Genomic DNA, 15,368 nt, shown 5'->3' with positions numbered 1-15,368 from the left:
TAGAATGTGCATTTTGCCAACCCAAATTTACAAGTTTCCCCAGAGCTGCTTCAAAAGACAGTGGTTTCAAAACAGAGTATGTGTATTTCTCTTCTCCATGGCAGAAAGAGCTGAAGGAAATGCCCCTTTCAAAGGCAGCCTTGTCTTTTATTCTGTAAGGGATGAAAGAATAGCTTTTGCATTTGTTCTTAGCTTGAAAGCAAAGCAGGGAAGAGCTGTTTACAGGCTTCTGAGGCAGCTGCAGAAAAGTGCAAAACGGCAGAACTTTACTGCAGGAAAGAATGATAGAAAACCCCATTCAAGGGTGTGTTTTGAGTGTACTTGTCTTAGGCTAGAGCAGAGGTGTCAAACTGCTGGCCCGCGGGCCGGATGCGTCACACGGAAGCCGCACCCACCCCACCTCCGGCAAGGGGAAAAAACGCACGATATGTCGTGACACATCACATGATGTGGCAAGTTTGACACCCCTGGGCTAGAGCAGGGGTAGGCAACCTTGGCTCTTTTATGACTCGTGGACTTCAACTCCCAGAATTCCTGAGCCAGTCATGCTGGGTCAGGAATTCTGGGAGTTGAAGTCCACGAGTCATAAAAGAGCCAAGATTGTCTACCCCTGGGCTAGAGAGATAAATCACTGGTTTTATTATATATTCATCAACCTATTTGGGCTGTGGTACTGGAGAAGACTTCTGTGTGTTCCTTGGACAGCAAAGGTGACCAACAAGTCCTGGAGTGCATAACACCAGACATGTCAGTGGAAGAAAAAAAAATCACAAAACCGTGTCTCACTTATTTTGGCCATGTCATGCGGGGGAATTCACTGGAGAAAGCAATTATGTTGGGAAGAGTTAGTGATAAAAGGAAACCAAACCACCAAAGAACACGGTACTGGACACCATCAAAGCTGACACCAGCCAGAGCATCGAACAGCTCAAAGAAGTAGCAGAAGATTGGAAGATGTGGAGAGACCTGACCTATAGAATTGCCAAAAATCGGAGACGAGTGAATGGACAATATCATCATCATCATATTCATCCCCCTGCCCGTCATTATCCCTGCTGGATGTGGATATGCTGATTTCTGGAATGGTGTTCAAAATCCCAAAACCAGGCGTAGGCAACTTTGGCTCTTTTATGACTCGTGGACTTCAACTCCCAGAATTCCTGAGCCGGCCATGCTGAGGGGAAATGGAGAGGTTTCCAAGCTGAGCCATGCTGGCTCAGGAATTTTGGGAGTTGAAGTCCACGAGTCATAAAAGAGCCAAGGTTGCCTACGCCTGCCCAAAACCAATGTGTTGTGGTAATTCATCATTGGAGATGCCTTTTGAACTCCATTCGTAAACATAATGACTGGTATGACAACCACCCGTGGCTCTCTGTTATTGTCTCACCACACTGATCCTGGTAGTTTCCACTAAAGGCAAATCTGGAGATCTAGAATTAAGATTTTTTTTCTGAGGCTACTAACATGACCGGTCTTCTTCGTGAACTTTAGATTAGTATCTCCTTCACTAGGATGTTGGATTTACAAAGGTGTCCTTGGGTAAGAAGAACTGTGGATGCTCATATGTAATGATTGATGGATAGCTATAGTCCAACACACACCCTATAGGGCAGGGGTCTTCAAGCTTGGCCCTTTTATGACTTGTGGACTTCAACTCCCAGAATTCCTCAGCCAGCGTGCCTGGCTGAGGAATTCTGGGAGTTGAAGTCCACAAGTCATAAAAGGGCCAAGTTTGAAGACCCCTGCTATAGGGTGATAAAATGGAGGCTGTATCAATGCAATTGTTTGCAGATCCTTATTCGGTAAGGATGCCAAGGCTATAAAACAGACAAAACAATGGGTGAATAACAAATGGCCCAAATCTCATACTGCATATGAATAAGCACAAGTGAAAATACATTATCATGTCCAGTTGGGACAGCGCATCCTCAAGTATTCATCCCAAAGAGCTATTCCTGGAAGCAGATAGATTATTAAGATGAAAGCTGGCAGGGATATGATGAAACCATCAAAGGCCTGCTGTTGGGCAGGTTAGCAAGCCTCCTTCAAGAACAAAATTGCTCATGCCATCCCTGACTCTTAATGTCGGCATGGATAATTCCAATGAAAAGGCCAGCGGTAGACCCGAAGTGAGCCCCATCTCACCTATTACCGTTTGGGGATTGATCGCCTATCTTAGCCTAATGCTCTGAATAGCTTTCCAAGCGGGGGGCCCATAAGCCTGATATGACAAATATTTTTGAATACACGCAAGAGTGCATTCATAGCGGCACCACAGCAGAACTCTGCTCCTCTGTGGGGTCCAGCAAATGAATCGCAACTAGAGGAATTGCAGCCCGGCTTCATTGCTTCAGGCTGATGTATGTGAACAAGGGCAAGCGCTTTGTCATTTGAAGGGATGGTGGAGGAGGAAGCATGGCTCTATGTGAGAATGCATCTTTGCATACTGAGCTTTTTGAACACTTAAGTGCCGAGTGTTATTAATGGCGAAGAATGTGCTTTGCACCTGGCAAGGACCATCCAAATTGTTAACAACAATGTATTATACAAGAACTTTTAAGTGCAAAGGCCCTTTATACTGAAGGTTGCACCGGTTATTCATTTTTAAGAAATATAAAGAGAACGTAGATACTTTCAATAATTTGATTGATTTTTTGTGTCTGCTTTTCTCTTTCAGGAATTTAGAGCAAAATCAAGCGAGTGGGATAAGCAGGAAACACTGTATCAAAATCATTTGGTTTCTTTAGATGCTCAGCGAAAATTATTGTCTGAGAAATGCAATCTGTTCCAGGTACCATTCTTTGCTTCTTCTCTAAGAGGAATTGGAATTAAATGAACCGTGAAGCCTAGATAAATAGTTAACAGAATATATATATTCACCCACGTTTTCTAAGCCTTAAAAATGAATATGTAGATATCTTTGCAAATGAGGTTCGTCACATTTAAATATTCCAGGAATGTGATGCTATAGGAATTTTTTTTTTGTACAAGCAGACAAATCACATTTTTAATAGCAAGGACTGTATCTCAATCACTTCAAGTGCTTTTTCCACTCACGGATATCCCTATAACTCATACAGATATTCAAGGAGGGGGTATGTTTCTACATTCCCTTGATCAGACTGCAAGTTTTTTTAGAACAGAGACTAGAGCACACTAATAAAGCAGTACGCCCAGCCTTAACCAGTGACTTCCAACAAACCAGGTATTGCTTCTATCAGAACCATAAATCAAAAATGGCAGCAGCTAGAAGGACATTCCCCACTGCTAGGTGAAGATGCTCTCTATCCATCTTTGAGTTTGTTTTTTTTTTGTTTAAAAATAGATTGGTATAAAATGTGCTATCCCCACGGACAGTCTCCATCCTGCCATAGCTGAATGGTGGTGTTCTGACTAGGACGCATGGTGATTGGTTCTCTCATCTTAGCGGCTACAGTCTCCTTTCAATACTACGCCACTTAGCATGGAAAACACCCATCAGGCAGAGCACTGCAACAGGAATTAGAAGGATCTGATTTCTCTAAGTCAGTGGTGGCGAACCCATGGCACGGGTGCCAGAGGCGGCACTCAGAGCCCTCTCTGTGGGCATGCGCATCGTCGCCCCAGTCCTAGGCCTTCATCTAGGTTTTATAAAACCTTTTCGCTTTAGGCCTCCGCCACTGTGTGCAAAAAAAAAAAAAAAGGTTCAATTAGTCAATTTCAACTTTTCGCGGAAAAAAAAAGTTCTTGCAAAGTTGGAATTGATTGATTGAACTTTTAGTCCCACCCAGTCTGCCATTACCACTGCAGCCATGCCCACCCAATGGGCCACGCCCTCCAATTGGCCACACCCAGCCAATGGGCCACACACACCTGGCACTCGACCATGCATAAGTGGGTTTTGGGTTGCACTTTGGGCACTCAGTCTCTAAAAGGTTCGCCATCACTGCTCTAGGTTGGCAGATCAGCCTCTCCTCATATACCAAATTTGGGCCCTTCTCAAACAAAAAGACGATGAAATGAAGACAGGTTTGGAAAACACCAGGGCAGAAAGAGCCCCGAGGGGAAAGAGGCAGACCCTATCACGATTGGGGAACTAGCTTAAGTCCTGCAAAATGGAAGTGGTGACGCCAACTAGCTGCTGGCAACCTTTCTTCTCCAACTAAGGAAAGTAGCAACTAAATCCCAGACCTTCTCTGTCTTCTTCTCCACATCGTACAGTGAAGATTTGCTCTCCTTTCCTCTGCCTTGTTGGAAACCAAGAGAGACAGAAGGTGGGAGGTGAGAGATATAATACAGAAAAGGCAAAGGGTGGATTAAAAATGGCTGCAGCGGCGGCTTATTGGTGCCCAGAGGGAAAGAGGTATATCCTTGCCTCCGAACACTCCCATGACTTACTCTAATGGTTACCCATTGCTGATTCACCTAACTTAACCTGCAAGATGTTAGAATGCAAAGCCCAAGGCGAGGAAATCCTCGTCTTACAACATTTGTTTAGTGACCGTTCAAAGTTACAGCAGCACGAAAAAAACAACCGTTGCAGCATCCCTATGGTCCCATGGTCAAAATTCAGTTGCCTGCAGCTGGCTCATATATATTTATGGCGCTTGCAGTGTCCCAGGGTCATGTGATCATCTTTTGTGACCTTCTGCCAAGCAAAAACTACTGCAGTGATTCACATAACAACTGTGGCAGGAAAGGTGATAAAGGGGGGGATCACTTAACAACTGTCTTGCTTAGCAACACATTTTGGGCTCAACTGTGGTTGTAAGTCAAGGACTACCTGTATAACAGATATTATATTCCTTGTAGTTATCCTTGGGTAGTATTGAAATAAAGGAGAAAATCCTGCCCTTCTACCATACAGCTAAATGGTGACTTAAGCCTGTCTCATTCATAGATCTGTTTATGCAAACAACGAAGGAAATCCTTGCTGTCAAGGCACAACGTTTATTAGTTAGCTAGAGTTTCTGCTTATGCGTTAGACAGCCATGTAGATTGATTGAAATAAATACAACATGCTGTACTTAAATACAAGGGGGATATGACTCTGAGGAAAGAAAGAAGCTGTAAGACAAGGACTCATTCCTACAATATAGGATTGCAATAGCACTTAGACATATACCGTTTCACAATGCTTTACAGCCCTCTCTAAGCGGTTTACAGAGTCAGCACATTGCCCCCAACAATCTGGGTCCTCCTCATTTTACTGGCCTCGGAAGGATGGAAGGCCAAGTCAACCTTGAGCCGGTGAGATTCGAACTGCCGAACTGCCGGCAGTTAGCAGAAGTAGTAACTACTGCGCCACCAGGCCTCTGCACAGTTTGCACAGTGTTGGGGAAACTTAAGCTTCTCTTAACTCAAGTCCCAGCTGCTTCTTTCTTCTGGTGATTGATTCTAGTTGTAAGTATGACCGGGGAGAAATAATTAGACAAAGCATCATACTGTGCATTAAATCTGCATTTCTTTCTCACTCAGTGGAGAATTAGTTGTTGATGCGTTGATCATAACTGCAAGTTTTTTCCCCCACGTGGTCTTACTTCGGGAGATCATTGGGCTTACATGGAAAACTTTGCTCTGTTAGAAGTTTGGGCTAGTCCAAGACTGAGAAATGATTGGTACTACAAGGGCATTTCTTATAAATCTCTTACTGAAATTTGTTCTAAATAAATAGACTTACAGTTCTGAAGTGCCAGTATTCTGTAGCAGTATAAATTTATGAATAGGAGAGAAATACTGCTCTTCCCAAAGCAATGAATTTCATGCAACTGTTTTCTTGTTTTTTGTTTTTTTTTTGAGAAACAAGCTCAAAATTGTAAAATCCAAATACACTGTCAAAAGCTGACGCAAAATGATGGGGATACCTCCAGCCAGTACAGAAATGAGCCACTTGGTGTCCAGAACGGTGCTTTTACCGAGCCCGCTGATAGGAACAAATTCTTTATGGAAAAACTTGAATCAACTGTGAGCGAAATAGCGGTGAGCAGAAACAAACTACAAGAGGAAAATTTAAAGCTCCAACAGGAAGTAAAAATGTACCAAAGAAAATGCCAGGTAAAGGTTGTTGTTTCTAAACGGTTGCTTTGTAATATTTTATGTAAATGATTTCTGGGTGCTGCCACCAATCTAGAAGGAGTTGTGAGCACATGAATGCTGATAGGACATATAAGTGGTCACAGCTATGTATTATGGATGTAACCAGCTTTGCCCAAAGAAAAGGAGTTTAGAATCTCTTGGATTGCATAGGTAGATCGATATAAGTTGTCAGTAACCAAGCTTAGAATGAATGAATAAATGAACATCACTTCTTGATATTCAACAGTTTTCCCCTTCCCAAAGTCTTACTATGAAATAAGAAAGATTTGGGAAAACAATAAACTGTATCCAGAATTCAAAAGAAGAATCTGTGAGGAGGTGGGACTAGGAAGCTGATCTCCTATTTAAATCCTGCAGATTGCTCCTTTAGGAGCCAGGAGGGTTTATAATGCAAAGTTAAAAAAAAAAAAAAAAAAACCCAAACCCTCTCATATATATTTTCCTGGGATGGAAAATAGAAGAGTTACAGCTGTCAACATGTAAGGAATGCCTCTAGTTATAGCCAAGTTGTGTTGTGGGTTTTCCCCCCACCCTAATCCAACATTTTGTCCCTCATTACTGTTGCAATATCTCTGACTTAAGCAGTCTTCTTTTCTCTCTGTCCTGCAACCCAAATAAAACTTTCATCAAGGATCACTGAGCTTGAATTTACAAGAACAGTGCCTGGGTTTTTTTTCCCTTTCGATCCATTAGAAGCAGAAGAAGCAGAAGTTGTGCAAAATATTGTAGCTGCAGTGAGCCATTCAGTCGGGTCTGACCCTCAGCTACTTTACGGATAAGCACTCTCCATGCCCACGCTGCCACTTGGCAACAAGGAAACTCAAAACTTCTGCCAAAAACAGCTGTAGCTTTACTGCTTTTCCAGTAATGTCTACCAGGAACATAAACCTGGACATTATCATTTAACTTTATTGTTTCCTACTGGAAGTGGGGAGAGATTGCTTTTTTTGAATCAATAGAGGCAAAGCTGCTAACAGCAACTCCCTGACTGCTGCAACAGTTTATTCCAGCCTCAAGGAATGAAGCTTCTCTTCCTAATAACCCAATTAAGGCAACTTTTCCAATATTCTCTAATGTTTCGAAAGATCTCTTTCTTTCCACAAATCTACCATTCAAGAATTCTCTGGAAAACAGATGTTCTCTCTGAATGGAAAACAGATGTTCCTTCTGAATGATATGGGCATTTCTCAGATTTTTAGAAAGTTCCACATTTTAATCAGAGACTGCTTAGAAGGATATTAGGTCCATGCTTTTCCTGGGACCTCAGTTCGCAACTTCACCCTCGGGGTTTTTTTTTTCCTCCAAAGGACCAACACTTTTTACCCTGGAATAGAGGCAAGAACTGAGGTATCTCTTAATGCACATGACAGAAATTAGAATGCAAATCTCTCTGCAGTTGGCAAGCAACCTGAAGTATTGTGATTTATCTGGCACGAGGGGCTGCACTCACAAACTAACCAGGCAAAGACTTTCTACTCCAACTTTTAATCCAGAGAAAATTCAGGAATTGACCTTTTTTCAATCTCATAGTTCAGAAAGACAGACTAACAAAGCCAGGGCATCCCACTTCTATATGATTTTTTTTAATGAATTTTTGATATTGGGAGAGATAGATAAGAGAGAGTGAGAGAGAAAGAGAAAGAAGCTTTTATAAGTTTACAATGTCAGATTAATTTTGTGTAGAAATAGCGAATTAAATAGGAGTTCCAAATGTGTGGCTTCCCTCTTCTAGGGCCTCTACCAACTACAAGTTAAAATGCCACCACACATACTGGGGTCAATAAAAAAAACGGTCTCCAGCATGAAATTGATAATCCCTATTGTCAATTCCATTCTTACTGTCTCTATTACTAGTCATTGCCACTCACCAGAAAATCTTGCAGGTTATATCTGAGGGAGGGAGGGAGAAGTAAAGATATCTGCCCAAGCATTCTCCACACCCTCTTCAAATCTCAACTCCTAAGATATCTTTGGGGAAGCCATGTTATTAAACTGATGCAAAACATATATGCAGTCTGTTGTGTGAGGTGATATGTGATTGAATTATTGAATGTAATGTCATTCTGAAGTGCTTTTCAGGATATCCAGTCCCATAAATTGTTTTGGATTACAACTGATACATGTGCATAGCACATCCTTCATGTTAACCATATTGTTGTAATCAGGACATGAGTTTTCAATGTGTACAATTCTACTAACATGAACCTGTGTGAACTTTCTTAGAAGTAAGTATCTCAAAAGGCCCCATTTTATTATAAAAAAGGCTTGCACCTTATTTGCTTTATTTCTAAGCGATCTTCCTACAGAGAGAACCTGGCAGCTCAAAATTTTATATAAAAAATGTGAAGTCTAATTTCCAAATGAAAAGTGTCTTTGGTTCCCTGGAATATCAGCATTAAAGGCCACGCAAAAGAGCTCTGAACGTCACAGAGTCGTGAAGTGGCAAGTTATCAGTGAACAAATGAACTGAGTGCGGTGTTTGGCTTTATTTAGAACACTGAAGCCAGACTCATAGAAGTGAGGAACGAACTGCAGTCTCGTGAAGACCTCTTAAATATGGTGGAACTGGAATGCCAGCAGTTGCGAAAGGAAGTGGCCAAAATCGAAGAGTATAAAAACAAAGAAGAAAACCAAGTGAAGTATGTATTGAAACAGTACATCTAAACTTCAAAAGCTGGTTACATGGCAGTAGGCCAGCTGGGAAGTAAGTCTCGGTAGCTTTGATGGCGCTTACTTTTAAGTAAGGATGCAGAGCTTTCTACTTGTGATCAAGATACATTTTAAGTGCAGAATACAAATAAAAGCAAATTGCATTTTTTTTCCAGAATCAGTTAGAATGGTTTATGCAATCCATTTTCTCTTAAACTCTCAGAAGATATACAAATGTTGCAATATGTCATGCCTTCATGTTTGATGTTTTACATCGATGGTCCCCAACCCCCGGGCCACAGACCGGTACCGGTCCATGAATCAGTGGGAACTGGGCTGCAAAAGTGGCGGATATGCACACAAAGCTTTATTTGCGCCTGTGCGAGATTAGATTTCCACCACTATCATCCTGGAAGGAGGAAAGAATTTCTCTATTTTTATAGTGTGTATCCTGTCTTCTGATTTTAGTTACTCTGACCACTGGGAAGGCAGTGTGTAACTGGTTTCATTCTTATTAGGCATCGTCAGAGATACATCACCGGATTCTATGAAACTATTAGACAATTACTACCCTAGCTATAAAGATTGTATAGAGACTTATAGTATAATGTGTTCTATACACTAAAAATACATCAGGAAAATTGGTAAAAAAAGTTTACATTGTACACTATAATTGATACTGCTTTTTAGCAATCATTTTTGTAAGGTCAGGTCTTTGTATTATTTTTTACTTACAAAAGTGTATTTTTATTGTAAGTATATTCCTGTGAATAGCTCTTGAGAAGAAAATTGATGTATCACATTTATTGTAGTAGGAGGAAAAAAAACCTCTGACTTTCTCAAAAACTGGAAATAATAAGTTATTCCAGGAAGACATTTCTTATATCTTCTCTGACTTTATTTAAATATCTTTGCTTTGGGTGGGGAGCTTGAAATTTATATTTATATATATATATATATATATTAATAGGCTTCAGTCAGCTTATGCACAGTGCATCAAGGATCTGGAAATAAAGAAAACTCAGATACTTATTCTGGAAAAGCAGCAAGACAATCTACAAAAAGAGCTAAATGAGGTATTTTTTTTTGAAGAAATATTTCAAAATGTGTCATATTATTTGGGATAATGTAGTTAGGACCAAATAACTGCCTCAAACTGAGAAGTATTCTAGTTGGAGATTGTTGGAATGAACATAGTAGCCACATCTGGTGGTTAATAATAATAATAATAATAATAATAAGAGGGTGCCTTGGGTGCAATCCCAAAACAACTGGAGCAACACTTGAACACACTTGGCATCGACAATTCACCATTAGTCAATTGCAAAAGGCAGCCTATCTGCCTATCCCAGGTCCTTGGTAAGGACTCGACAGGTAGACAAAATGCCAAATCCAGTCTGAACATCTGGCTGACTGTGCGATGATCCATAATAATAATAATAATAATAATAATAATAATAATAATAATAATAATAGTAATAGTAATAGTAATAATAATAAAGTTGGAAGTTGACCTCCATCAACCCCCTGCTCAGGCAGGTAACCCTATACCATTTCGGACAAATGGTATTCCTTGATATTTCCTTGATACTGACTTTCAGTTAGAGGTTGCAAGGCTAATGAGAGAAATACCTCTCATTAGTCTTGCAACCTCCAATTAAAATCAGTATCACGAACGATCAACCAAGCACTTCCTGCAGAAGTAACTTTTGAAATGGGGATTGAAGGAAACAAAAGAGGAAGCAGGAAACTTTTGAGAGAAAGGGTTGATGGAGCAAGAAGAGTAAAGTTCAACAGGAGAGGTGGACCAGAATGTAAGAGCAGAAGAATAAGTTGGCTGTTGGGTGGAGTGAAGCTATAAAGGTTCAGGAAGTAGATATAGAAGGCAAGAGCTGTCTGTGGAGAATCTCAGTCATCCAGGTCATGGTTATCCCAAACATGCTTTTTCACAAGGCAACTGGACATCTTATTTTTCTTTGAAGATGTTTCACTTCTCATCCAAGAAATTTCTTCAGCTCTGTCTGAATGGTGGGGAATGGAAGGATTTATACTCCTTGCAGACAGCTGGTCATTTGCATTCTTTTAGAGAGTCATTGAGGATGCCTGAGGTTTATCTGTGTAATCAGGGTCACCTGAGTGGTGCAAATGGGTGTGGAGCCTTCTTTCCTTTCCCTTCCTTTCCTTTCCTTTCCTTTCCTTTCCTTTCCTTTCTTTTCCTTTCCTTTCCTTTCCACAGTTCCAAGAAGGCTCCATACCCATTTGCACTACTCAGGTGACCCTGACGACACAGATAAACCTCCAGATGGCCTGAATGACTCTCTAAAAGAATGCAAATGACCAGCTATCTGCAAGGAGTATAAATCCTTCCATTTCCTACCATCCAGTTAGAGCTGAAGATGTGTCAGGTCCCCAAATACTTATTGATTTCCTTGCATATATACTCTTGTGCTCTTGTTTTGGGGCCTGCCAATCTATTGGGGGGAGGGGGAATAATTGCTTTCACAATTATTTTCCTCTCCTGCTTCTATCCATGTGAGAAAGGAATGTGTCTCCCTTGTTAGGGAGATGGTTACAGAGAAACGAAACTGGAGTAGACCTTGAAATGCATGCCAACTGTGCCAGTTACCCACACATCATGACACATGTCAATTGGCCGGATTTCAAATGGACATTATGACTTTGGTGGGAGGAGGAAGATTGCTGGTTTAACTATACTGTTTGAGCGGGATTTTCCCCAGATCTCGCCTTGACTTCCCTACTGTCACTAACCCCTAATAAAAGTTTCCTTTTGAGACAATGCCTGCCTCAAAGAGTTATGCTTTCTTGGGTGGTTAGCTGATGTGGGGTCTTACGAGAAGCTTCTTGGATGAGAAGCGAAACGTCTTCAAAGAAAAAGAAGTCCAGTTGCCTCGTGAAAAAGCATCTTTGGGACAAGGCAAGAGTTATAAAATTGTTTGTCACTTTTCTGTGGTTTATTGTCATAAAAGAACTAAAATGTGTCATGTGGGGATAGCTCGCCCCACCCTCTCCTTAAGATATGCCCAATAAACTCCTGGCTCCCCGTTTAATCAAGGATATGAAACCTATGAAGCTTTTGAACGTTGATGAGCTACAGTGTTTCCATTATTCAATATTAGCTATGCTGCCTAAGGCTACTGGGGGCAGTACCCTCCCCATCTTCAGTAAACCAGAGTATGTGCTTCAGTTTGGAAAGCATCCTGTATCCTGGTTTTGGCATGTAGAAAAGAGGTAATAGCCCATGGAGAAAAAAATATAATATTAACAAAAATATAATAGAGACATTTGCATCTTTCTTTATTAGAACATTTGGATCATTGCTAAATAACTGAACTGAACTGAACTGAACTGAACTGAGTAGAATGGAATGGAATGGAATAGAATGGAATAGAATAGAATAGAACAGAACAGAACAGAACAGAATAGAATAGAATAGAACAGAACAGTGGTGGCGAACCTATGGCACGGGTGCCAGAGGCAGCACTCAGAGCCCTCTCTGTGGGCACGCGTGCCGTCGCCCCAGTCCTAGGCTTTCAGTTGGGTTTTATAAAACCTTTTTGCTTTAGGCCTCCATCGCCATGTGCAAAAAAAGGTTCAATCAGTCAATTTCAACTTCTTGCAGGAAAAAAAAGATCTTGCAAAGTTGGAATTGATTGATTGAACTTTTTAGTCCCACCCAGTCTGCCGTTCCCACCGCAGCCACACCAACCCAATGGGCCACGCCCACCCAATGGGCCACACCCAGCCAATGGGCCACACCCACCCGGCACTCGACGATGCATAAGTGGGTTTTGGGTTGCAGTTTGGGCAGTCTCTGAAAGGTTCGCCATCACTGGAATAGAATATTTGGCCAAGTGTAATTAGACACACAAGGAATTTGTGTCCAGTACAGAAGCACTCAGTATATCTGCAAAGCAACAGACATTAATAATAATACCAATAATACCAATCAAATGGGAAAAATAAAGAATAAATAGTAAAATAATAAAAATAATAAATAATAATACTATAGCAACACTTTATGGGTTAATATACATAGACTTTAAACAGAAGTGGGAGCATTAGGAGTTCAGCAGAGTGATGGCAGGAGGGAAAAAACTGTCCATATCTTGTTGTCTCTTCTAGTCTTCTAGTCTTCTCTTCTAGACTCTTCTACTTTTTCCAAAGAGACTCTTTTAGTACAGTGGTGTATTTCTCTTAGATTTGTTCTACATAAGTCATTTACGGAGTAAGGTAGTCACTGAAAATCATCTCCCTGTGGGTCGGGGCACTGCCATGGTTTTGGCCATCTGTGATACAAGTGGTCCTCAACTTAACGACCATAATTGATCCCAACATTTTCATTGCCAAGCAAGACACTCGTTCAGTGAATTTTGCTCCATTTTACGTCCTTTTTTGCCAAAGTTGTTAAGTGAACCACTGGAGTTGTTAAGTTAGTGACACAGTTGATAAGTGAATCTGGGTTCCCCATCGACTTTATTTATCAGAGGGTGACAAAAGGCGCTCACATGAGCCCAGGACACTGCAACTGTCATAAGTACATGCCAGTTGCCAAGCATCTGGATTTTGGGAGGCTGCAACAGTTGTTAGTGTGAAAAACAGTCATAAGTCACTTTTTTCAGTGTCATTGTAACTTTGAATGGTGACTAAATGAAGGTTTGTAAGTCAAGGACTAACTGTAATGGAAAAGGCTAAACCAGGGTTAGGCAACCTTGGCTCTTTTATGACTCGTGGATTTCAACTCCCAGAATTCCTGAGCCAGCCATGCTGAGGGGAAAGGGAGAGGTTTCCAAGCTGAGCCATGCTGGCTCAGGAATTCTGGGAGTTGAAGTCCACGAGTCATAAAAGAGCCAAGGTTGCCTACCCCTGGGCTAAACAATGAAATGCTGCAACTACCTGGGAGAAACCTTGTAAACCAGAGATCCCCAACCTTTTGGGCACAAGGGACCAGTTACATGGTGAGAGGTTTTTCCGCAGACCAGAGGGGGCGTGGTTTTGTGTGCTGCCTGCATCCTGTGGATGGGGCTTTGCTTGTTTGTGCGGCCCGGTAGCTGGCATGCCGCGGCCCAGTACCGGTCCGCAGCCCGGGGGTTGGGGACCTCTGTTGTAAACTTGCAACATTAAATAGATCTCACTTTTCATTTTCTGATCATTCCCAAAGCCAAAAACTTCCTTTTTTCCCCTCAGCAATTCGGAGTACACAATACTCTGACATGTGTACCTAATAGCTCTAATTATTGGTACTTATTACCTTCCATGTTTTAGCAATAGAAAATAAAAAAATGGAAAAAAAAGAACAAAGTGCAGTTATATAATTTCAGGGTAAAGATGAATAAGAAATCCCTAAATCAGAGGCTCCCAACCTTTTCTGCACCAGGTGGAGAGAGGTTTGTGGAGAGAGGTTTTGCCACAGACTGGAGGGTGTGTGGTTTTGTGTGCTGCCTGCATCCAACGGATGGGGCTTTGCTTGTTTGCGCGGACCAGTTGCTGGCATGCCGCGGCCCGGTACTGGTCCATGGACTGGGGGTTGGGGACCCCTGCCCTAAATCATTTCAGAGACTTTTGATTGCTTCTTTTGTTTTAACGTTCTGAATTTAGGGAATTTTTAGCATTTCGCCAACAATTGTTAGCAGGAAAAAAAGTAACCCCACTTTTTTTTCTAATCTTAGGACAGAACAGAACAGTAGAACAAATGTCAAAGCTACAACTAACAAGGCAGCTACTAAATGTGCCTTTTCTTCAGAAGTATTTTTAAAAATACCCCGGCCACATTTCTCTTCGATTTACTCCTGAAATTTATTTCTGATTGAATATAGAGTAATATAATGTTTTGACTGCCAACTTGTTTATTTTACAAGACAGCAGGCAAATAAATTCAATAAATAAATAAATATGACCTCTGGAGGCCATTTGCTGGGAGACCTGTGGGCTCCCTGATATAGCTGGGTGGCTTCTGTAAGACGAGACAGCTAGACTGGAGGAGCCAGAGGTCCAATCTAGGAGGGCACAGCTTAAGGAGAAATTTGACACAGAAGTATAGGTAATCCTTGTTTACAACAGTTCATTTAGTGACCATTCGAAGTTACAACGGCATTGAAAAAAGTGGCTTATGACCGTTTTTCACACAACTCTTGCAGCATCCCCGGGGTCACGTATTCAAAATTCAGACGCTTGGCAACTGACTGTGGGATGAAAGGTCGCAAAATGGGGCAATGGTCTCGCTTAGCGATGGAAATGTTGGGCTCAGTTGTGGTCGTAAGCTGAAGGTTACCTGTACAGACTTCCTGAGAGGGGAATATTGTAGCACAGTGGTTCTTAACCTGGGCGATATCGCCCCCCAGGGGGCAATTTCGTTTTTCAGGGGGGCGATGGAACGAAAAGGGGGCGATATGGGGGCAATGGAGTGAGAAGTTTTGGGGACACTTTTGAGACTTTTTTGTACAGTGAATCGCTGTATATCTGTCATACAAAAACATCAGATCACTCGCTATTAGTGGATTGAATTTTGTTTTCAGTGGTCATTACATTTAAGTGTCTTGAATAAATAAGATAATAATGAAATATATGTATCACAAAGTTTGGGAATAAAGTGACGGTGGCACCAAAATTTTTCACACAGTTGAGAT

At 41.5% G+C, this 15,368-nt stretch overlaps 1 protein-coding gene across 4 annotated transcripts in view; it reads left to right on the top strand.

Moving 5' to 3' along the window:
- Window positions 1-15,368, top strand: part of DEUP1 (deuterosome assembly protein 1) — a 54,514-nt gene that overhangs the window by 12,448 nt on the left and 26,698 nt on the right. For all 4 annotated transcript variants that reach the window (XM_039338127.1, XM_039338126.1, XM_039338129.1 and 1 more), the window contains 4 exons: window positions 2,678-2,791; window positions 5,779-6,033; window positions 8,569-8,714; window positions 9,695-9,800. In XM_039338127.1, the coding sequence (XP_039194061.1) occupies window positions 2,678-2,791; window positions 5,779-6,033; window positions 8,569-8,714; window positions 9,695-9,800 (621 nt within the window). The remainder of the gene's footprint in view (window positions 1-2,677; window positions 2,792-5,778; window positions 6,034-8,568; window positions 8,715-9,694; window positions 9,801-15,368) is intronic.

Source organism: Crotalus tigris, unplaced genomic scaffold, assembly GCF_016545835.1.
Source record: "Crotalus tigris isolate CLP2741 ecotype Arizona unplaced genomic scaffold, ASM1654583v1 scf7180000017691.523996, whole genome shotgun sequence".
In the NCBI taxonomy this organism is placed as follows: domain Eukaryota; kingdom Metazoa; phylum Chordata; class Lepidosauria; order Squamata; family Viperidae; genus Crotalus; species Crotalus tigris.
Note: the sequence above shows the minus strand (reverse complement) of the source record. Positions and strands in the feature narration are given on the sequence as shown.